Below are 22,306 nucleotides of genomic sequence, written 5' to 3'. Positions count from 1 at the left end.
GGAAAGTGAACGTAAAAAAAGAGTTCTCTTTCCCCCCTCACAAGAGTTTCATTTCTTGGGACTCTGATAGACTTGGTTGACATGAAAATATTTCTGACGGAGGTCAGGAAATCAAAGATTTTGTCCACATGCCGAGCTCTTCATTCCATTCCTCGGCCGCCAGTGGCTCAGTGTATGGAGGTAATCGGACTAATGGTAGCGGCAATGGACATAGTTCCGTTTGCTCGCTTGCATCTCAGACCACTGCAACTATGCATGCTCAATCAGTGGAATGGGGATTATGCGGATTTATCTCCTCAGATAAATCTGGATCAAGAGACCAGAGACTCTCTTCTTTGGTGGTTGTCACAGGATCATCTGTCCCAGGGAATGTGTTTCTGCAGGCCAGAATGGGTAATAGTGACGACAGACGCCAGTCTTCTGGGCTGGGGTGCAGTCTGGAATTCCCTGACAGCTCATGGTTTGTGGACTCGGGAGGAGGCTCTCCTACCGATAAATATTCTGGAATTAAGAGCGATATTCAATGCTCTCCAGGCATGGCCTCAGCTGGCTTCGGCCAGATTCATCAGGTTTCAGTCGGACAACATCATGACTGTGGCTTATATCAATCATCAGGGCGGAACAAAGAGTTCCTTAGCGATGATAGAGGTCTCAAGGATAATCTAATGGGCAGAGGCTCACTCTTGCCATCTGTCAGCGATCTATATCCCAGGTGTAGAGAACTGGGAAGCAGATTTTCTAAGTCGTCAGACTTTTCATCCGGGGGAGTGGGAACTCCATCCGGAGGTGTTTGCTCAGCTGTTGCGGCTATGGGGCACACCAGAGTTGGATCTGATGGCGTCTCTTCAGAACGCCAAACTTCCTTGTTACGGCTCCAGGTCAAGGGATCCTCAGGCTGTACTGATAGATGCTCTAGCAGTACCCTGGTTGTTCAACCTGGCTTATGTGTTTCCACCTTTTCCTCTCCTTCCACGTCTGATTGCCAGAATCAAACAGGAGAGAGCGTCGGTGATTTTGATAGCGCCTGCGTGGCCACGCAGGACTTGGTATGCAGACCTGGTGGACATGTCATCCCTTCCACCATGGTCTCTGCCATTGAGACAGGACCTTCTGATTCAAGGTCCATTCAAGCATCCAAATCTAATTTCTCTGCAACTGACTGCTTGGAGATTGAACGCTTGATTCTATCAAAGCGGGGTTTCTCTGACTCAGTCATAAATACCTTGATTCAGGCTCGAAAGCCTGTTACCAGGAAAATTTATCATAAGATATGGCGTAAATATCTTTTTTGGTGCGAATGCAAAGGCTTCTCCTGGAGTAAAATCAGGATTCCTAGGATTTTGTCTTTTCTCCAAGAGGGATTGGAGAAAGGATTATCTGCTAGTTCAGATATCTGCTCTGTCTATTTTATTGCACAAGCGTCTGGCAGATGTTCCAGACGTTCGGGCTTTTTGTCAGGCTTTAGTTAGAATTAAGCCTGTGTTTAAACCTGTTGCTCCGCCATGGAGTCTCAATTTAGTTCTTAGAGTTCTTCAGGGGGTTCTGTTTGAACCCATGCATTCCATAGATATTAAGCTTTTATCTTGGAAAGTTTTGTTCCTAGTTGCTATCTCTTCAGCTCGAAGAGTTTCTGAACTATCTGCATTACAATGTGACTCACCTTATCTGGTGTTCCATGCTGATAAGGTGGTTTTGCGTACCAAGCCTGGGTTCTTACCTAAGTTTGTTACTAACAGGAATATCAATCAAGAAATTGTTGTTCCTTCTCTGTGTCCTAATCCTTCTTGTAAGAAGGAACGTCTGTTGCACAACTTGGACGTGGTTCGTGCTTTGAAATTTTATTTGCAGGCAACCAAAGAGTTACGTCAAACATCTTCTTTGTTTGTTGTCTATTCTGGAAAGTGTAGGGGGTCAAAAGGCTACAGCGACTTCTCTTTCCTTTTGGCTGAAAAGCATCATCCGTTTGGCTTATGAGACTGCTGGACAGCAGCCTCCTGAAAGGATTACAGCTCATTCTACTAGAGCGGTAGATTCCACATGGGCTTTTAAAAATGATGCTTCTGTTGAACAGATTTGTAAGGCTGCGATTTGGTCTTTGCTTCATACCTTTTCAAAATTTTACGAATTTGATACTTTTGCTTCTTCAGAGGCTATATTTGGGAGAAAGGTTTTGCAAGCTGTGCTGCCTTCCGTTTAGGTTCCTGTCTTGTCCCTCCCTTCATCCGTGTCCTAAAGCTTTGGTATTGGTATCCCACAAGTTAGGATGAATCCGTGGACTCGGTACATCATGCAAAAGAAAACAAAATTTATGCTTACCTGATAAATTTCTTTCTTTTGCAATGTACCGAGTCCACGGCCCGCTCTGTCTATTCAAGACAGATAGTATTTTTTTATGTAAACTTCAGTCACCTCTGCACCTTATAGTTTCTTCTTTTCTTCCTTGGCCTTTTGGTTGAATGACTGGGGGGTGGAGTTAAGGGGGGAGCTATATAGACAGCTCTGCTGTGGTGCTCTCTTTGCTACTTCCTGTCAGGAAGGACAATATCCCACAAGTTAGGATGAATCCGTGGACTCGGTACATCGCAAAAGAAAGAAATTTATCAGGTAAGCATAATATTTTTTTTTTGTTTGTTAGCTAACCGTTTGAGTTGTTCTCCAAGCGGTGCTCTAGCTATAAAAATAAATAAATGTTTGAATGCCGTATGACTAGAGCGCAGATTTAACAGATTAAACGGTTCAAACAGTTGCCTCACAAAAAAATTACTTTTGAAGTGGGTGGCTGAAGTGCTGGGTATTTGAATTTCAATGCTACATTAAAAAGCAAGTTATAGCATTATCTTCATTACAACTGAGGAATTAAATTCCATCTAAAATATCACTCACATTCCGGATTTGTTTATACATGTCATAGGCCCTAAATAAAACCACATAGCTATGTGAAAATTGCGGCCTTCTAAAAAATGTGCACCCGCCTCCATGAGTTGAGTCACTCTGTTATAATCAATGAAATAGCATCTATCTCATGATGTTCACCTTTGTGCATAGCATGAGCTTCACCGTGAAGACCAAACAAAATTGTAAAACAGTTAATTTGAACATATGCACAAACATACTATTGTCCTTGGGAAGTATCTTGTCTAGTGGTCATGTCTTGAAAACTGGTAAAGAGAAACAAAAGAAAATGAAACATCACGGGGCTTCCGGGCAGCGGCCATGCTTGGGTGCAAAATGTTGAGCTGCTCCAGTTATCCTGCTAAATGAAGCTGATATCTCAATTTGTGATCTCTATCTGGACTCCAGTTTAATAGCATTTTGATCTACAGAGGATTTCCTCTCAAAAGATGCTCTTCTTTTCAGGTTTGCTTTCTGCTCTCATAATCCGTAGCTTTTCTTTGAGGTATAGGCCTCAATACAACCCCCCCTGTAATTTTCTTCTTGGACTTCACTATTGTGCAGTGCCATATGTGCGCTGATCAATAACCATTTCATGTATATGCATAAAGACTGACAGAAATTTAAAATGGAGACTGCTACATTTGTCTTAAAAGAACTGAGCCACTTGCTCAGCAGCTACCAAGTTGTATTTGAGGAGAAGCTGCAAATGGCGTTTCTCCAACAGGAGCCTATTTACTTAGAAGGGGAGAGTGATGGAGCTTCTCATCTCCAGTGCACACTATACGCTACTGGACATTCCCAGAGAGACTGTATACTCGTTAATACAGATCCTAAAATCAGGGATAATAGCATTAAGCATAGGACTAGTGAAAACATCTGAGAAAACGCTCAGCACTGAGGGAGACCCACAGAGGCTTTACCATCATGGGACGGTCTGCTCTTACATAGAGTCCAGAGACTATAATACCAGTAATTATTGTTATCACAGCTAATGTCCCTGCTAGATCAAAGATGGATAAATGCTGCAAACACTTACCTTACTTGGATCTGAGGCCGCACTGATTAGGCGAGGCTTTGTTGCAAATTTCTTGATTTCCCTGCATCCACCCTCCACCCCCATGTGCACAGAGAAGTTGAATGTGTGCTGGGACTCAGCTGATGTTTCTGCATTTGCCCAACTGCCCTGTCTCGAGCTAGATACTACTGAACCAGCTCCTGAAGACACCTTGATCCTATTCAAATTTTCCTCATTTGTCCAGGAACTGTGCTGTCTGAACGATATCTGGTACTTGAGATCTGTCCAGTATCACCGCGCTGGAGTGGGCTAATGGACTTACGTATTCTCCGTTCTGCCCTAATTTAACCCCTTAATGACCACAGCACTTTTCCATTTTCTGTCCGTTTGGGACCAAGGCTATTTTTACATTTCTGCGGTGTTTGCGTTTAGCTGTAATTTTCCTCTTACTCATTTACTGTACCCCCACATATTATATACCGTTTTTCTCGTCATTAAATGGACTTTCTAAAGATACCATTATTTTCATCATATCTTATAATTTACTATAAAAAAATTATAAAATATGAGGAAAAAATTGGAAAAAAACACACTTTTTCTAACTTTGACCCCCAAAATCTGTTGCACATCTACAACCACCAAAAAACACCTATGCTAAATAGTTTCTAAATTTTGTCCAGAGTTTAGAAATACCGAATGTTTACTTGTTCTTTGCTTTTTTTGCAAGTTATAGGGCCATAAATATAAGTAGCACTTTGCTATTTCCAAACCATTTTTTTTTCAAAATTAGTGCTAGTTACATTGGGACACTGATATCTTTCAGGAATCCCTGAATATCAATCGACATGTATATAATTTTTTTAGTAGACATCCCAAAGTATTGATCTAGGCCCATTTTGGTATATTTCATGCCACCATTTCACCGCCAAATGCGATCAAATACAAAAAAAACGTTCACTTTTTCACAAATTTTTTCACAAACTTTTGGTTTCTCACTGAAATTATTTACAAACAGCTTGTGCAATTATGGCATAAATGGTTGAAAAATCTTCTCTGGGATCCCCTTCATAAATAGCAGACATATATGGCTTTGGCATTGCTTTTTGGTAATTAGAAGGCCGCAAAATGCCGCTGTGCACCACACGTGTATTATGCCCAGCAGTGCAGGGGTTAATTAGGGAGCTTGTATGGAGCTTGTAGGGTTAATTTTAGCTTTAGTGTAGTGTAGTAGACAACCCAAAGTATTGATCTAGGCCCATTTTGGTATATTTCATGCCACCATTTCACCGCCAAATGCGATCAAATAAAAAAAAAAAGTTCCCTTTTTCACAAACTTTAGGTTTCTCACTGAAATTATTTACAAACAGCTTGTGCAATTATGGCACAAATGGTTGTAAATGCTTCTCTGGGATCCCCTTTGTTCAGAAATAGCAGACATATATGGCTTTGGTGTTGCTTTTTGGTAATTAGAAGGCCGCAAAATGCCACTGCGCACAACACGTGAATTATGCCCAGCAGTGAAGGGGTTAATTAGGTAGCTTGTAGAGAGCTTGCAGGGTTAATTTTAGCTTTAGTGTAGAGCTCAGCCTCCCACCAGAAACATCAGACCCCCTGATCCCTCCCAAACAGCTCTCTTCCCTCTCCCATCCCACAATTGTCCCCGCCATCTTAAGTACTGGCAGAAACTCTGCCAGTACTAAAATAAAAGGTATATTTGGGCTTTTTAGATTGTTTTTTTTTTTTAAGCATATTTACATATGCTGCTGTGTAGGGTTCCCCCTTAGCCCCCAACCTCACTGATCCCCACCAAACAGCTGTCTAACCCTCCCCCTCTGCCTTAATGGGCGCCATCTTGGGTACTGGCAGCTGTCTGCCAGTACCCAGTTAAGAAAAAAGTGTTGTTTTTTTTTTTACAAAAAATCCCTTTTTCTGTAGTGTAGCTTCTCCCCCCACCCAAGACCAACCCTCCACCACTCCAAAATCACTTTGTTTATTATTTGATTATTTTGGTGCCCTTTTGCCCCACATGTGTATTTAAACGTTTCTGTAGTATAGCGGCTCCCACCCGCTCCCGCCCCGTGCGCGCGCCCCCGTCAGCTCCGCCCCCGATCCCGCCCCCTCCACCTTAAACAGCACACCGATGGCCGCCCACCCGCCTCCCAAGTCGGCTCCCACCCACCAACGATACCGGCCATCGATGTCCGGTGCAGAGAGGGCCACAGAGTGGCTCTCTCTGCATCGGATGGCCATGTAAGGTTATTGCAGGATTCCTCCATATCGAGGCATCACTGCAATAACCGGAAAGCAGCTGGAAGCGATCAGGATCGCTTCCAGCTGCTTTCCACACCGAGGACGTGCAGGGTACGTCCTCAGGCGTTAACTGCCTTTTTTTTGAGGACGTACCCTGCACGTCATCGGTCATTAAGGGGTTAACTATCTTAGCCGTCCCTATGGAAATCAGTTTGGTTGCAATAGTAAGAACACTAATTGATTCACTTCATTAGCTATTCTTTAGAGTATGTCATGGGCAAAAATGTATTTATTAGGGCTGCAACAACTAATCGGTAAGATTGATCATAAAAATAGTTGTCAAAGAAACTCATTATCAATTAGGTGGTCAGCGATTAGTTGGTTAATTGCACAGCACCAGCTGCTTCAATCCGATGAACTCCTGAACATGGTATTGTGCAAACATTTTTATTTATTTATTTTTTTTCTATCCGATTAATCGGATGATTATTGTCCGATTAATCGGATAGAAAAAAGATTAAAAAAATAAATAAATTCAATTTTTTTTGCACAATCTTAGTTGCAGTAGATCATCAGATTAAAGCAGCTGGTGTTGTGCAACTGACCAACTAATCGCTGACCACCTAATTGATAATGAGATTTGTTGACAACTATTTTTATGATCAAACTTACCGATTAGTTGTTGCAGCCCTAGTATTTATATATACCATATTACAGGGCTATATTATTCTACCTTTGTCTTTCTGTACCTATGTACCCAATATGTCTGCCCATTTTATGTGAATCTATAACTTTTTAGAAATTTAGGAAGTAATTGCAAATTGCTATAAACTATTGATGACAACCTAAGGTTAGAAGAACTAAAGATATCTTCGATTTAAGTAAGCTACCTAGGTCTCTCTTACTAGTGTCAATGTTTATATTTCACTATCATGACAGATATTTTCTCTCAATACCAGTTCATTCAGCACCAGATATGTATAATATAGTTGAGCTGCCATTTTATATTTTGTACAATAGAAATTGAAAGCTCATCTTTTTACCATTTGCTTTGTAGCCTTATCTCTCTTTATGAGTATATATCTATTTTATTTACCACCAGCAAAAGGCAAATATTAGTGTTAATGGGATATGTTTAGCAGACGGGCTCATATTGCAGTTCTCACATAGCATATTAAGCAGGTGTCCCTGTCCAATCTGCTCCTAAGCTAACTTCATCATCATGTATCTTTCCTACGCTTGCAGTTTATTTTATACTGGAACTAGATTATGTTTAGCAGAGACCCTTTATTTTATCCTCATAATATGAAAATATAAAGCTGAGGTTTTTCCACTAGTTGGGATCCAAGAGTGGTCCCCTATACCTTCATCTGTCATCTCTAAACTCAGTTACCAGTCAGTAGGCCTAGATATTTTATGTTATTACGATTGTAAATTGCTACTTAATATGTTTCTTATTACCCTTTTACTGAATTATGTCACATGGCCATGTATCACAATTTGTTTGTTTTGTAATAAATGGCAAACCTCAATTTATAAAAAATAAAAAATGAAACATCACTATTTTTAAAGGGACAGTAAAGTCAACATGAAACTTTGATGCTTCAGACAGAGCATGCAATTTTAAATGACTTTCCAATTTACTTCTGTTATCAAAGTTGCTTTATTCTCTTTATATCCTTTGTTGAAAAGCATACCTAGGTAGGCTCAAGGGCAGCAATTCCTCCTGTCATTGGCTCACCCAGTGCGTTCATCTAGCTTACAGTAGTGCACTGCTACTCCTTTAACAAAGGATACTAAGCAAATGTGATAATATAAATACATTATAAAGTTGTTTAAAATTGTGTGCTCTATCTGAACTATGAAAGACATATCCCCCCCCCCCCCCAGCATTTGAGTGGAACCTAGACTGTGAAGAAATGAAAAAGGTGAGGTTTTTTTTTTGTTTTTTTTTTGGAAGCCTCAGATATGGCAGTTTTTGATCAAATATTTTTTGAACACTGATTAGAAGGGAATAAATATATTTTTTATTAGTAACACTTTGATCATATGTAGTAGTTCCTTGATTGATTGTTGAAGGTTCAAATAATATTATTTTAGTAAGTTATAATAATGACTTAGTTTAAAGTTCCTCATTCCCATATTTCTGTAGCTTCTTTCATGGCAGTTAAATATACAATTTAGAATTACAAAACATCACAATACCTCTCCTTTATGATGATATAGTATTATGTTTGGGATATACCAGTTTATTCTGATATCACATCCATTAGGCACATTCATCCAAGAAAAGTAGCCATAGTTAGACAAGTTGATACAGAATTATCTAGATAAAATTCTTGTTGAGGCGATAAAATACTCCACCCAAATAAATAACAAACACCACCTAACTAACGTGTGAAAAAAGGAAGAAATAAAAATGCAAAAATATATTTATATAAGAAAACTTCCATATTTCAGCTAAGTGTACGAGGAAAAAACAAGAAAGAAAAATTAGAAGACTTCTTCAAGAGCGTGGTAAAATCAGCTGATGGTGTAATTGTTTCTAGTACTAAGGTAAGATTCATTTTTCTTAGATTTTTGTTAGTAATGTAGACAATGCATGTGACTTAGTTTAAAATGTACTGCTCAAAATCTTGATGTAGAAACCAGAGCCAAAATCTTGATCTAGAAATCTAGGAGCCAGTCCATAAATTTTAGAAACTTTTTATATATATATCTCTATATCTGCAACAACTGATCAATATGATTATGGAAATAGTTGTCAACTAATCTTATTATCGACGATCAGTTGATTTGTGCATGGCACCAGCTGCTTCGCTCTGAACTCCTGCACATGGTATTGTGTTTTATGGCAATGTCCTTAGCCTTAAGGACATCTACAGATGTTTACTGTTTCATGATAGTATAAATAGTTTTTTATTTTTCCGTTTACAACTGCTCCTGGCTTATGAGGATTAGATCACTTGAGCAACCCAGAAATAATAGACATCATTTCCAGCTTAATATGAGGAGATTCCACTGCTTCATTCCTTACTTGTGGGAATACAGAACCTGGCCACCAGGAGGAGGCAAAGACACCCCAGCCAAAGACTTAAATACCTCCCCCACTCCCCTCATCCCCCAGTCATTCTTTGCCTTTCGTCACAGGAGGATGGCAGAGAAGTGTCGGAAGATTCAGAGTAGTCTCTTATGGAGGGCAGTACTCTTTGGTATGGGACTGGAGTTTTAAGTAGTCTTGTCAGCCTCTCTGTGAGAGCATTGATTAATGTTAGGGTCTGGAGATGCAGGGAGTGTCTCTGCGAAACCATCCAGACTCGTATTAACAGGTCCTAAGCAATCAGTGTTGACGAGTTTCACTGCCTGCTTCTATCACTCAAGTCCATGTCAGGTGCAATGCTACAAGACTGTCAAACTTGAGAGGCTGTGTGTCTGTTCCACGGCGGTGATTCTGGTAAGATAGTTTCATTTCATACTCCTATGATAACGCAAGAAGACAGGGTCACAGTGTGACTCTATCTGTATGGAATCAAAGTTTAATATCTCCGGAAGGGGATTATTGAACAGGGAATTTACGCATAATTTGCTTTATTATGTTTTATGCTGCGACAAGTGTGAGATGAGGCTCAGGCAGATGTTGGAACATTCAGGTTTTACTTTCGTTTTGGATAGCTGGGCGGCCTGCTAGATTTGGCACGCTTCTTCCAGGAGCAGGGGCGGTCCTGCATGACACACCACGTGACCAGGTGTGGTCTCATTGATTTCCTCTTTCCTGACCGTGTGGTTTATAGGAGACAAATCGGTTTCTCTGTGGGGCCTGGGTCATAGGAGGTGGTGAGTGCCCCAGCCATTGGGGGTATAAAGGTGCCATTTATTTTTTTCTATAGTCCATCTTAAAAGCGCAAGCTATGGAGGACTCCGATACGTTAGAGGGTACTCCCTCTTTACCTAAATCTAATACCTGTTTTTATTGTGAGGAGGCTACGGTATACCCGCCTACTCAATTGTGTTCCACATGCCTTGATAAGGTACTGATGTCTAAGAAACCCAAGATGTTTAGTACCACTGAGCCATCCACCTCGGAGGGGTCTCCGTCCCATGAGGTGCGTTCCCTGCAGTCATCTCCTACTACACATGCAGTTTCCCATAGCACTACTAATCATCCTTCGAGAGGGGCCCTCTTACCGCCAGAATTTACTGAACAGCTACAAACGGCAGTGTCTGCGGCCTTCAGTTCTTTACCTCGCCCTGCTAAGCGCAAGCGAAAGGTCAAATATTGCTATCCTTCCCAGGGGTCATTTACCAATTTGTTGGATTTATCTGATTCTAGATTATCTGCTGAGGAGTATGCCTCTGATACTTCAGAGGATGCTCTTTCTGGGTTGGAATCTGCTGCCTCTAAACCTCCGGCTGCAGAGGAACTAGACTTTAGATTTAGGATTGAGCACTTATGCTTTCTGTTAAATGAAGTGTTGGCTACGTTAGAGGTTCCAGAACCTAAATTACCCGAGGAACCTTCTATTCCTAAGCTTGATAAGGTTTATGAGGTTCCCGTAAAAATGGCAAATATTAGGAAAAATGGGAGACTTGGATCTTCTTTTTACCCTTCTTCATCCTTTAAGAAATTATTCCCGGTTCCAGACTCTGAGCTGTGGGGTTCTGTCCCTAAGGTGGAGGGAGCTATAGGAGGATAGTTCGTCATTTAAGGAGCCCATGGATAAGAAGCTAGAAACTCTGAGAAAGATGTTTAAGCACACGGGGTATTTGTTTCAGCCTGCATAGGTGGTTGCTGCGGTGGCTGGAGCCGCTACCTATTGGTGCGACTCTATCGGAGATGATCGAGGTGGAAATTCCGCTCGACTAGGGGAAGATTCTTTTCGGTCCAGGCCCTGGACTCAATCATATCCACGGTCACTGGGGGCAAAGGTGCCTTTCTACCGAAGGATAAGAACAACAAACCCAAAGGACAGGATCCTAATTTTCGTCCCTTTAGTTCGGATAAATCCCAACGCCAGCAGCCCGCCTCAATCTTGGAATGAATCCAACAAGAAGCCCGCCGAAACAAAATCGGCATGAAGGGGCGGCCCCTGATCCGTCACTGGATGGTGTTGGGGGCAGACTATCTTTTTGTGGAGGCTTGGCTGGGGGGATGTGCTAGACCCTTGGGTTCTGGAGGTCATCGTTCAGGGTTACAGGATAGGTTTCAAATTTCATCCACCCAGGGGCAGATTCCTCTTATCAAACCTGTCTTCAAGACCAGAAAAACGAGAAGCTTTTCTAGGGTGCATGAGGGATCTCTCCTCTCTGGGAGTTATTGTGCCGGTACTTCTAGCAGAGACTGGTCTGGGGTACTACTCCAAACCTTTTTGGGGTCCCAAAGAAGGAGGGTATGTTTTGCCCGATTCTGGACCTAAAGTGCTTAAACAAGTTCCTGTTGGTCCCATCGTTCAAGATGGAGACTATAAGGTCCATTCTGCCCTTAGTTCAAGAGGGACAGTTCATGACTACAATAGACTTGAAGGATGCTTACCTTCATGTGCCAATACACAAGGATCACTTCAAGTTTTTAAGATTTGCTTTTCTGGACTAGCACTTAGTTTGTTGCTCTTCCATTTGGTCTAGCTACTGCCCCAAGAGTCTTTACAAAGGTTCTGAAAGGCTCTGCTCACGGTGGCGATATCCAGAGGTATTGCAGTAGCACAATACTTGGATGACATCCTGGTCCAGGCTCTGTCCTGTTGGCTTGCAGAAGACCATTCAAGAGCTCTTCTAATTCTTCTTCGATCTCATGGATGGAAGATAAACTTAGCAAAGAGTTCTCTGGTACCGAGTACCAGGGTGGAATTCATGGTTACGATAATAGATTCCATATCCATGAGGATATTTCTTACAGACCAGAGATGTTGCAAAATTACTTCCAACTGTCTTGCCCTCCAGACCTCCATAAGGCCCTCTGTGGCCCGGTGTATGGAGGTAATTGGGTTCATGGTGTCAAGTATTGATATCATCCCATTTGCCAGGTTCCATCTCAGACCTCTTCAGCTGTGCATGCTGAGGCAATGGAACGGCGACCACTCGGTTCTGTCACAACAGATTTCACAACTGGTCGAGAGAATCACTGTCTTGGTGGCTCTGCCCAGATCGCCTGTCCCAAGGGACATCCTTCTTGAGACCATCCTGGGAGATTGTGACTACGAACGCAAGTCTATCAGGATGGGGAGCTGTTTGCCAGGAAGGCACAGAGCCTGTGGACTCGGGAGGAATCTCTCCTCCCGATCAACATTTTGGAACTTCGAGCGATCTTCAACGATTTGAAGGCTTGGCCTCTTCTGGGTTCGTCCCAGTTTATCAGATTCCAATCAGACAACATAATCTTGGAGGCTTACATCAACCATCAGGGGGGGAACGAGGAGCTCCCTAGCAATGAGGGAGGTATCTCGGATTCTGGAATGGGCAGAGGCCCACAACTGCTTGCTGTCAGTGATACACATTCCATGTGTGGACAACTGGGAAGCGGATTTCCTCAGCAGACAATCATTTTATCCGGTGGAATGTTCTCTCCATCCCAAAGTGTTTGCGGAGATTTGCTACAGATGGGGGACGCCGGAGATAGATCTCATGGCGTCCCGACTCAATACCAAGCTACCCAGATATGGGTCGCTGTTCAGGGATCCCCAGGCAGAGCTGATAGATGCATTAGCAGTGCCTTGGAGGTTCAACCTAGTTTACATTTTTCCACCGTTACCACTTCAACCTCGGGTAGTGGCCTGAATCAAACAGGAGCAAGCTTCTGCTATTCTAACTGCTCCAGCTTGGCCGCTAAGGATGTGGTTCGCTGACCTGGTGGGGATGTCCTCATCTCCATGGAGGTTACCTTGTTGCAAGGATCTGCTGGAACAGGGTCCTTTTGTTCATCAGAATCTCGATTCTCTGAGGCTAACTGTGTGGAGATTGAATGCTTAGTCTTAGCCAAGAGAGGTTTTTCTGAGAGGGTGATTGATACTCTCATTCAAGCTAGAAAGCCGGTCACTCGTCGCATCTATCATAAGGTGTGGAGGACCTACTTATTCTGGTGTGAAGAGCGTGGATTCCCCTGGCATAAGATCAAGGTGTCCATGATTCTTTCCTTTCTCCAAGATGGTTTAGAGAAGGGAGTTGCCGCTAGTTTCTTAAAGGGACAGATTTCGGCTTTATTTGTGTTACTGCACAAGAGGCTCGCTGAGCTTCCTGATATACAGTCTTTTGTTCAGGCTCTGTCTAGAATCAGGCCTGTGTTTAGACCTACCGCTCCTCCTTGGAGTTTAAATCTGGTTCTTAAGGTTTTGTAGAGGGCGCCGTTTGAGCCTATGCCTTCGGTTGATATTAAGTCACTGTCTTGGAAGGTTCTTTTTCCACTGGCCATTGCTTCAGCACGCAGAGTCTCTGAGATGGTGGCCTTGCAATGTGAGCCTCCTTACCTAGTTTTTCATGCTGATAAGGATGTTCTTCGCACTGGGTTGGGTTTTCTCCCTAAGGTTGTGTCTTCTTCCTTGTGTCCCAATCCTTTTTTTCGAAGCAACGATTACTTCATAATTTGGATGTGGTTCGGGCTTTGAAATTCTATCTTCAGGCTACGAAGGATTTTAGAAAGACTTTGTCATTGTTTGTTTGTTGTCTATTATGGGAAGTGTAGAGGGCAGAAGGCTTCTTCCACTTCCCTATCTTCCTAGCTTTTTTAAATTTTGTTTATATTTTTAATAAATTGTGAGAAGCTTTTCTAGGGTGCATGAGGGATCTCTCCTCTCTGGGAGTTATTGTGCCAGTACCTCTAGCAGAGACTGGTCTGGGGTACTACTCCAAACCTTTTTGTGGTCCCAAAGAAGGAGGGTATGTTTTGCCCGATTCTGGACCTAAAGTGCTTAAACAAGTTCCTGTTGGTCCCATCGTTCAAGATGGAGACTATAAGGTCCATTCTGCCCTTAGTTCAAGAGGGACAGTTAATGACTACAATAGACTTGAAGGATGCTTACCTTCATGTGCCAATACACAAGGATCACTTCAAGATTTTAAGATTCGCTTTTCTGGACCAGCACTTAGTTTGTTGCTCTTCCATTTGGTCTAGCTACTGCCCCAAGAGTCTTTACAAAGGTTCTGGGGGCTCTGCTCACGGTGGCGAGATTCAGAGGTATTGCAGTAGCACAGTACTTGGACGACATCCTGGACCAGGCTCTGTCCTGTTGGCTTGCAGAAGACCATTCAAGAGCTCTTCTAATTCTTCTTCGATCTCATGGATGGAAGATAAACTTAGCAAAGAGTTCTCTGGTACCCAGTACCAGGGTGGAATTCATGGTTACGATAATAGATTCCATATCCATGAGGATATTTCTTACAGACCAGAGATGTTGCAAAATAACTTGTGTCTTGCCCTCCAGACCTCCATAAGGCCCTCTGTGGCCCGGTCTATGGAGGTAATTGGGTTCATGGTGTCAAGTATTGATATCATCCCATTCGCCAGGTTCCATCTCAGACCTCTTCAGCTGTGCATGCTGAGGCAATGGAACGGCGACCACTCGGATCTCTCACAACAGATTTCTCTGGACAACTGGTCGAGAGAATCGCTGTCTTGGTGGCTCTGCCAAGATCGCCTGTCCCAAGGGACATCCTTCTTGAGACCATCCTGGGAGATTGTGACAACGAACGCAAGTCTATCAAGATGGGGAGCTGTTTGGGGTGCCAGGAAGGCACAGGGCCTGTGGACTTGGGAGGAATCTCTCCTCTCGATCAACATTTTGGAACTTCGAGCGATCTTCAACGCTCTGAAGGCTTGGCCTCTTCTGGGTTCGTCCCAGTTTATCAGATTCCAATCAGACAACATAACCTTGGTGGCTTACATCAACCATCAGGGGGGAACGAGGAGCTCCCTAGCAATGAGGGAGGTATCTCGGATTCTGGAATGGGCGCAGGCCCACAACAGCTTGCTGTCAGTGATACACATTCCAGGTGTGGACAACTGGGAAGCGGATTTCCTCAGCAGACAATCATTTTATCCGGGGGAATGTTCTCTCCATCCCGAAGTGTTTGCAGAGATTTGCAACAGATGGGGGACGCCGGAGATAGATCTCATGGCGTCCCGACTCAATACCAAGCTACCCAGATACGGGTCGCGGTCCAGGGATCCCCAGGCAGAGCTTATAGATGCATTAGCAGTGCCTTGGAGGTTCAACCTAGTTTACATTTTTCCACCGTTACCACTTCTACCTCGGGTTGTGGCCTGAATCAAACAGGAGCAAGCTTCCGCAAAGGATGTGGTTCGCTGACCTGGTGGGGATGTCCTCATCTCCATGGAGGTTACCTTGTTGCAGGGATCTGCTGGAACAGGGTCCTTTTTGTTCATCAGAATCTCGATTCTCTGAGGCTCACTGTGTGGAGATTGAATGCTTAGTCTTAGCCAAGAGAGGTTTTTCTGAGAGGGTGATTGATACTCTCATTCAAGCTAGAAAGCCGGTCACTCATCGCATCTATCATAAGGTGTGGAGGACCTACTTATTCTGGTGTGAAGAGCGTGGATTCCCCTGGCATAAGATCAAGGTGTCCATGATTCTTTCCTTTCTCCAAGATGGTTTAGAGAAGGGAGTTGCCGCTAGTTCCTTAAAGGGACAGATTTCGGCTTCATTTGTGTTACTGCACAAGAGGCTCGCTGAGCTTCCTGATATACAGTCTTTTGTTCAGGCTCTGTCTAGAATCAGGCCTGTGTTTAGACCTACCGCTCCTCCTTGGAGTTTAAATCTGGTTCTTAAGGTTTTGCAGAGGGCGCCGTTTGAGCCTATGCCTTCGGTTGATATTAAGTTACTGTCTTGGAAGGTTCTTTTTCCACTGGCCATTGCTTCGGCACGCAGAGTCTCTGAGATGGTGGCCTTGCAATGTGAGCCTCCTTACCTAGTTTTTCATGCTAATAAGGCTGTTCTTCGCACTGGGTTGGGTTTTCTCCCTAAGGTTGTGTCTGATCGCAAAATCAATCAGGAGATTGTGGTTTCTTCCTTGTGTCCCAATCCTTTTTTTCGAAGGAACGATTACTTCATAATTTGGATGTGGTTCGGGCTTTGAAATTCTATCTTCAGGCTACGAAGGATTTTAGAAAGACTTTGTCATTGTTTTTTTGTTGTCTATTATGGGAAGCGTAGAGGGCAGAAGGCTTCTTCCACTTCCCTATATTTCTAGCTTTTTAAAATTTTGTTTATATTTTTAATAAATTGTGATATGTACCAGATTCAAGCTCTATAAGTATATATGTTAAGAGCTGACTAGATAGTTTTCCCTTAACATTATAGCTGGTTATTTACAACTGCATATAGATATTTAAAGGGACAGTCAACACCAGATTTTTTGTTGTTTAAAAATATAGATAATCCCTTTTATTACCCATTCCCAAGTTTTGCATAACCAACAGTTATAATAATAATAATAATAATACACATTTTACCTCTGTAATTACCTTGTATCTATGCCTCTCCAAACTGCCCCCTCTTTTTAGTTCTTTTGCATTTTAGCCAATCAGTGCTCACTCCTAGGAGCTTCACGTGCGTGAGCTCAATGTTATCTATATAAAACACATGAACTAACACCCTCTAGTGGTGAAAAACTGTCAAAATGTTTTCAGATTAGAGGCGGCCTTCAAGGTCTAAGAAATTAGCATATGAACCTCCCTAGGTTTAGCTTTCAACTAAGAATACCAAGAGAACAAAGCAAAATTTGTGATAAAAGTAAATTGGAAAGTTGTTTAAAATTGCATGCCCTATTTAAATCATGAAAGGTTTTTTTTGTTTTGTTTTTTTTTTGTTTGTTTTTTGTTTGTTTTTTAACTTGACTGTCCCTTTAAGTTAGAAATTAAGTCCTGGCTTTTTACTTTGTTGTATGTATACGTATGTATGTATATAATTTTAAAGCTTCAGTGACTCCTACAATACTACATTTTATTTTTGTTCAAGAGCATTATAAACCTTACTGTCACAAAATATCAACTGTTACAATGCAAGTTTGTATGAACAAAAAAAGGTTGATAGTCATAATGCCTTTTACACATTTTTACATAGCCGCAGCAAACATTGCTTGAGTGACAGTACACTTTAGGGACATGGGAGTCAATTACATTTTCATGATTCACATAGAGCAGTGCTCGACAAAAGCTTCAGGGAGCCACTGGCAGCTTAAATTAGGCCCTGGTGTCCTAGTTTAGAGTCCCAAAGACATTCATGGGTTCCACCCTGCTGGCTGCTACCAGCCACACCTAAAATATAGTTTGGTGAGATTGGATCCTTTCTATGTCTTGCAGATGTAAAATACAACTTAAAGGGACAGTCAAGTCAAAATTCAATTTTCATTATTCAGATAGGGCATGCAATTTTAAACAACTTTCCAGTTTACTTTTATCATCAAATATGATGTTATTTTATATTATTTTGTTGAAAGCTTAACCTAGGTAGGTTCATAAACTGATTTCTAAGCCGTTGAAGCCGCCTCTTATTTCAGTGCATTTTGACAGTTTTCACAACTAGACAGTGCTAGTTCATGTGTGGCATACAGAAAACATTCTCCTGTCTTGTGGAATTACCTATGAGTCAGCACTAATTGGCTGGGGCTTAGATACAACTTAATCACAGATGTGAAAAGTATAGTAACATAACAGTGTTGGTTATGCAACACTGGGGAAAGGGTAATAAAGGGATTAGCTAGCTTTTTAAACATTTTTTCTTTTACAAAGATATGACGAGTCCACGGATTTCATCCTTACTTGTGGGATATTAACCTCCTGCTAACAGGAAGTGGCAAAGGGCACCACAGCAGAGCTGTATATATAGCTCCTCCCTTCCCTCCACCCCCAGTCATTCTCTTTGCATGTGTTAGTATTTGGAAGAGGTAAAGTGAGGTGTTAGTTTTAGATTCTTCAATCAAGAAGTTTTTTTATTTTAAATGGTACCGGTGAGTACTATCTTCCTCGGGGAGATATGGAAGAAGATTTCTGCCCGGAGGTTGATGATCTTAGCAGATGTAACTAAGATCCATGTTGGTTCCCACAGAGCTTCTGAAGTTAGTGCAAGAGAAATCTTCAGTGTGGAGAACGGTTTTATGTTACAAGCAGCATTGAGGTATGTTCAGTCTTTTATTTCTGAGGAGACTTGGTATATCAGAACTGGCTGACATTTTTTCCCTGCAAGGGAAGGGGTAAGCAGTAGACCTGTACACTGAGGCTATTACTGAAAATCCTGTGTTTATATCTTTATTTGATATTGGGCTGAAAGCAATATTCAATGGGACACTGGGAGAGGCAGCTTGACGTTTTATATTTGAAACAAATAGTCAGTAGGGCTGCAGTGTAATTAGTTGTGTTTAAGGGGACCACATGGTTTAATTTTCAAACCGCTTCCCATGCGGTTATACAGACTGGTAGAATGACGTCCGTGATGGGCAGGGCCTATTTCACGCGCTCAGACGCGCAGTTTCCTCTGACTGAGAAGGCAGCAGGCATTAGCTCCGGTGGGGCCTAAACTTGTGTTCTGTTCACCGGATCGTAGTCGAGTCATTTTGCAGTACCCTGGGGGAAGGTAGGCACCACAACTCTGTGCAGGGGTCATTTTTTCACTTAAGTTATATTTTTTGCTATAAAATGTCTTAGAGGTTAAATTCACCCTTTGCTTATAGGGTGCAATAATTTTTGGCCCAATTGAATCAATATATTTAATTGTGTAGCGTTATTTAACGTTTTAAGCAGTTTAGGAAAAATTGTGTGCTTTTTTATTTCTTAAAGCGCAGTACACATTTTTTTAAAAGTTGTTGAAATCAATAAAATAAGTGTTCTACGACTATTGTGGTTATTACTAGTCTGTTCAACATGTCTGACATTGAGGAATCTAATTGTTCTATGTGTTTAGAGGCCATTGTGGAACCCCCTCTTACTTTGTGTACCTCTTGTACTGAAAGGGCCTTACAATGTAAAAAGCATATTTTAGGTAAAGAAAGTGTGCCTAAGGATGATTCTCAGTCTGAAGAGAATCAGGATATGCCATCCAATTCTCCCCAAGTGTCACAACCTTTAACGCCCACACAAGCGACGCCAAGTACCTCAAGTGCGTCTAATTCTTTCACTATGCAGGATATGGCTGCAGTTATGTCAACTACCCTTAAAGACGTATTATCTAAATTACCAGTGTTACAGGGTAAACGCAGTAGGTCAGGTATTAATGTGAACACTGAATCCTCTGATGCTTTATTGGCTATTTCCAATGTACCTTCACAGGGCTCTGAGTTGGGGGTCAGGGAATTCTTGTCTGAGGGAGAACTTTCAGACTCAGGAAATATGTTACCTCAGACAGATTCGGACGTCATGTCCTTTAAATTTAAGCTTGAACACCTCCGCCTGTTGCTTCGGGAAGTTTTAGCGACTCTGGATGATTGTGACCCTATTGCGATACCACCAGAGAAATTTTGTAAAATGGACAAATATCTAGACGTACCTATTTACACTGATGTTTTTCCGGTTCCTAAAAGAATTTCGGAAATTATAAAAAAGGAATGGGACAGACTGGGTATACCGTTCTCTCCTCCTCCTAATTTCAAGAAAATGTATCCCATATCAATTGGAGAAAGGATTATCAGCGCGTTCCTTAAAGGGACAGATTTCTGCTTTGTCAATTTTGCTTCACAAACGTGTTCCAGATGTTCAGTCTTTTTGTCAGGCTCTAACCAGAATTAAGCCTGTATTTAGACCAATTACTCCTCCCTGGAGTTTGAATTTAGTTCTTAGAGTTCTTCAAGGGGTTCCGTTTGAACCCATGCATTCCATAGATATTAAATTGTTATCTTGGGAAGTTTTGTTTTTGGTTGCTATTTCTTCTGCTCGTAGAGTTTCTGAGCTTTCAGCATTACAATGTGACTCTCCTTATCTTATATTTCATTCTGATAAGGTGGTTTTGCGTACCAAACCTGGATTTTTTTCCTAAGGTTGTTTCTAATAAGAATATTAATCAGGAAATTGTTGTTCCTTCCTTGTGTCCTAATCCTTCTTCTAAGAAGGAGTGTCTGTTACATAACCTGGACATGGTCCGTGCCTTGAAGTTTTACTTGCAGGCGACTAAGGATTTCCGTCAATCATCTTCATTATTCATTGTTTATTCTGAAAAGCGTAGGGGTCAGAAAGCTATGGCTACCTCTTTCTTTTTGACTGAGGAGTATCATCCGCCTGGCATATGAGACTGCTGGACAGCAGCCTCCTGAAAGAATTACGGCTCATTCTACTAGGGCTGTGGCTTTCTCATGGGCTTTTAAAAACTATGCTTCTGTAGAACAGATTTGCAAGGCTGCGACTTGGTCGTCTCTTCATACTTTTTCCAAATTTTACAAATTTGATACTTTTGCTTCTTCTGGGGCTGTTTTTGGGAGAAAGGTTCTTCAAGCAGTGATGCCTTCCGTTTAGGTTCCTGTCTTGTCCCTCCCTTTCATCCGTGTCCTATAGCTTTGGTATTGGTATCCCACAAGTAAGGATGAAATCCGTGGACTCGTCATATCTTTGTAAAAGAAAAGTAAATTTATGCTTACTTGATAAATTAATTTCTTTTACGATATGACGAGTCCACATCCCACCCTGTTATTTTAAGACAGATTTATTTTATATTTATTTTTTGTAAACTTCAGTCACCTCTGCACCTTTAGCTTTTCCTTTCTCTCCCTAAACCTTCGGTCGAATGACTGGGGGTGGAGGGAAGGGAGGAGCTATATATACAGCTCTGCTGTGGTGCTCTTTGCCACTTTCTGTTAGCAGGAGGTTAATATCCCACAAGTAAGGATGAAATCCGTGGACTTGTCATATCGTAAAAGAAATTAATTTATCAGGTAAGCATAAATTTACTTTTTTTCTTCAAGTAGATTGTCCCTACACAGATTATACATGCACATACTTCTTGTTTTTTTATGATGATGTTATTTTATTATGTGCCATAGGAATGGACACAAATTTCTGGCTTCTAAATGTATGGACTGGCTCCTAGATTCTGAACAAATTTGTATTTGACATAGAGAGATCAATCTTACCTCTTTCTCTTAATATTACTTTGTTGAGGTTTTAGCTCCTTACCTTGAGTCCATACATAGGGCTAGATTTATTATAGCTGAGGCGTACAGGGGGCGCGTATACGCGCCCCTGTACGCTTCACCTCGCCTGTGGCGGGGCGAAATTACCCGCAGGTATTTGGCATTGCACACGAGCGCAATTTTGTGCTTGCGTGCAATCCAGCCCCCTGCCCGCGCACAGCCAATCACGCGCGGGCAGGAGCTGTGAATCTCCTCGGTCGTACTCGACCGAGGAGATTGAGTTTAGTCAGTTTAGAGGTGGCGAATAGCTTAGGGAAGCAGCGGTCTGGTGACCGCTGCTTGATAAATCACGGCGAGCAAGTTCTTGCGAGAACTTGCTGCCGTAGGGGCTTGGTAAATCTAGCCCATAGTCTTGCTCATTATAAAGAAGCTCTGTTTGGAGCAATGTTTAGGACCATGTTATGCATATAATGCTCAAGAGTGGAAGTAGATTTATTATTATTTTAAGTAGTAGTGTGTATGTAATATTATATTATTATTATTATAATTTTTTTTATTTTTTTGGTGCATTGTATTGAAGGATGTTGATGATTTCTTTGACCATGAGAGGACTTTCCTTGTGGAATACCACAACCGAGTGAAGGATGCAAGTGCCAAGTCTGACAAGATGACTCGATCTCACAAATGTAAGTTCTTTGTTTATAAAAATTATAAAAGCTAGCATTGTATTTTGATTACATCACTTCTGTAACCCTAGTAACTTCTAATCACAACGTTTCTCCAACATAGGTGTGTCCGGTCCACGGCGTCATCCTTACTTGTGGGATATTCTCTTCCCCAACAGGAAATGGCAAAGAGCCCAGCAAAGCTGGTCACATGATCCCTCCTAGGCTCCGCCTACCCCAGTCATTCTCTTTGCCGTTGTACAGGCAACATCTCCACGGAGATGGCTTAGAGTTTTAGGGAGAAAGGTTTTGCAAGCCGTGGTGCCTTCCATAGGTGACCTGATTTGCTCCCTCCCTTCATCCGTGTCCTAAAGCTTTGGTATTGGTTCCCACAAGTAAGGATGACGCCGTGGACCGGACA

The 22,306-nt window shown here is 42.1% G+C and overlaps 1 protein-coding gene across 4 annotated transcripts in view; it reads left to right on the top strand.

Annotated features, from left to right (window-relative positions):
- Positions 1-22,306, top strand: part of SNX6 (sorting nexin 6) — a 236,054-nt gene that overhangs the window by 146,089 nt on the left and 67,659 nt on the right. For all 4 annotated transcript variants that reach the window (XM_053697750.1, XM_053697753.1, XM_053697751.1 and 1 more), the window contains 2 exons: positions 8,621-8,716; positions 21,801-21,906. In XM_053697750.1, coding sequence (XP_053553725.1) covers positions 8,621-8,716; positions 21,801-21,906 — 202 coding nt within the window. The remainder of the gene's footprint in view (positions 1-8,620; positions 8,717-21,800; positions 21,907-22,306) is intronic.

This window comes from Bombina bombina, chromosome 1, assembly GCF_027579735.1.
Source record: "Bombina bombina isolate aBomBom1 chromosome 1, aBomBom1.pri, whole genome shotgun sequence".
In the NCBI taxonomy this organism is placed as follows: domain Eukaryota; kingdom Metazoa; phylum Chordata; class Amphibia; order Anura; family Bombinatoridae; genus Bombina; species Bombina bombina.
Note: the sequence above shows the minus strand (reverse complement) of the source record. Positions and strands in the feature narration are given on the sequence as shown.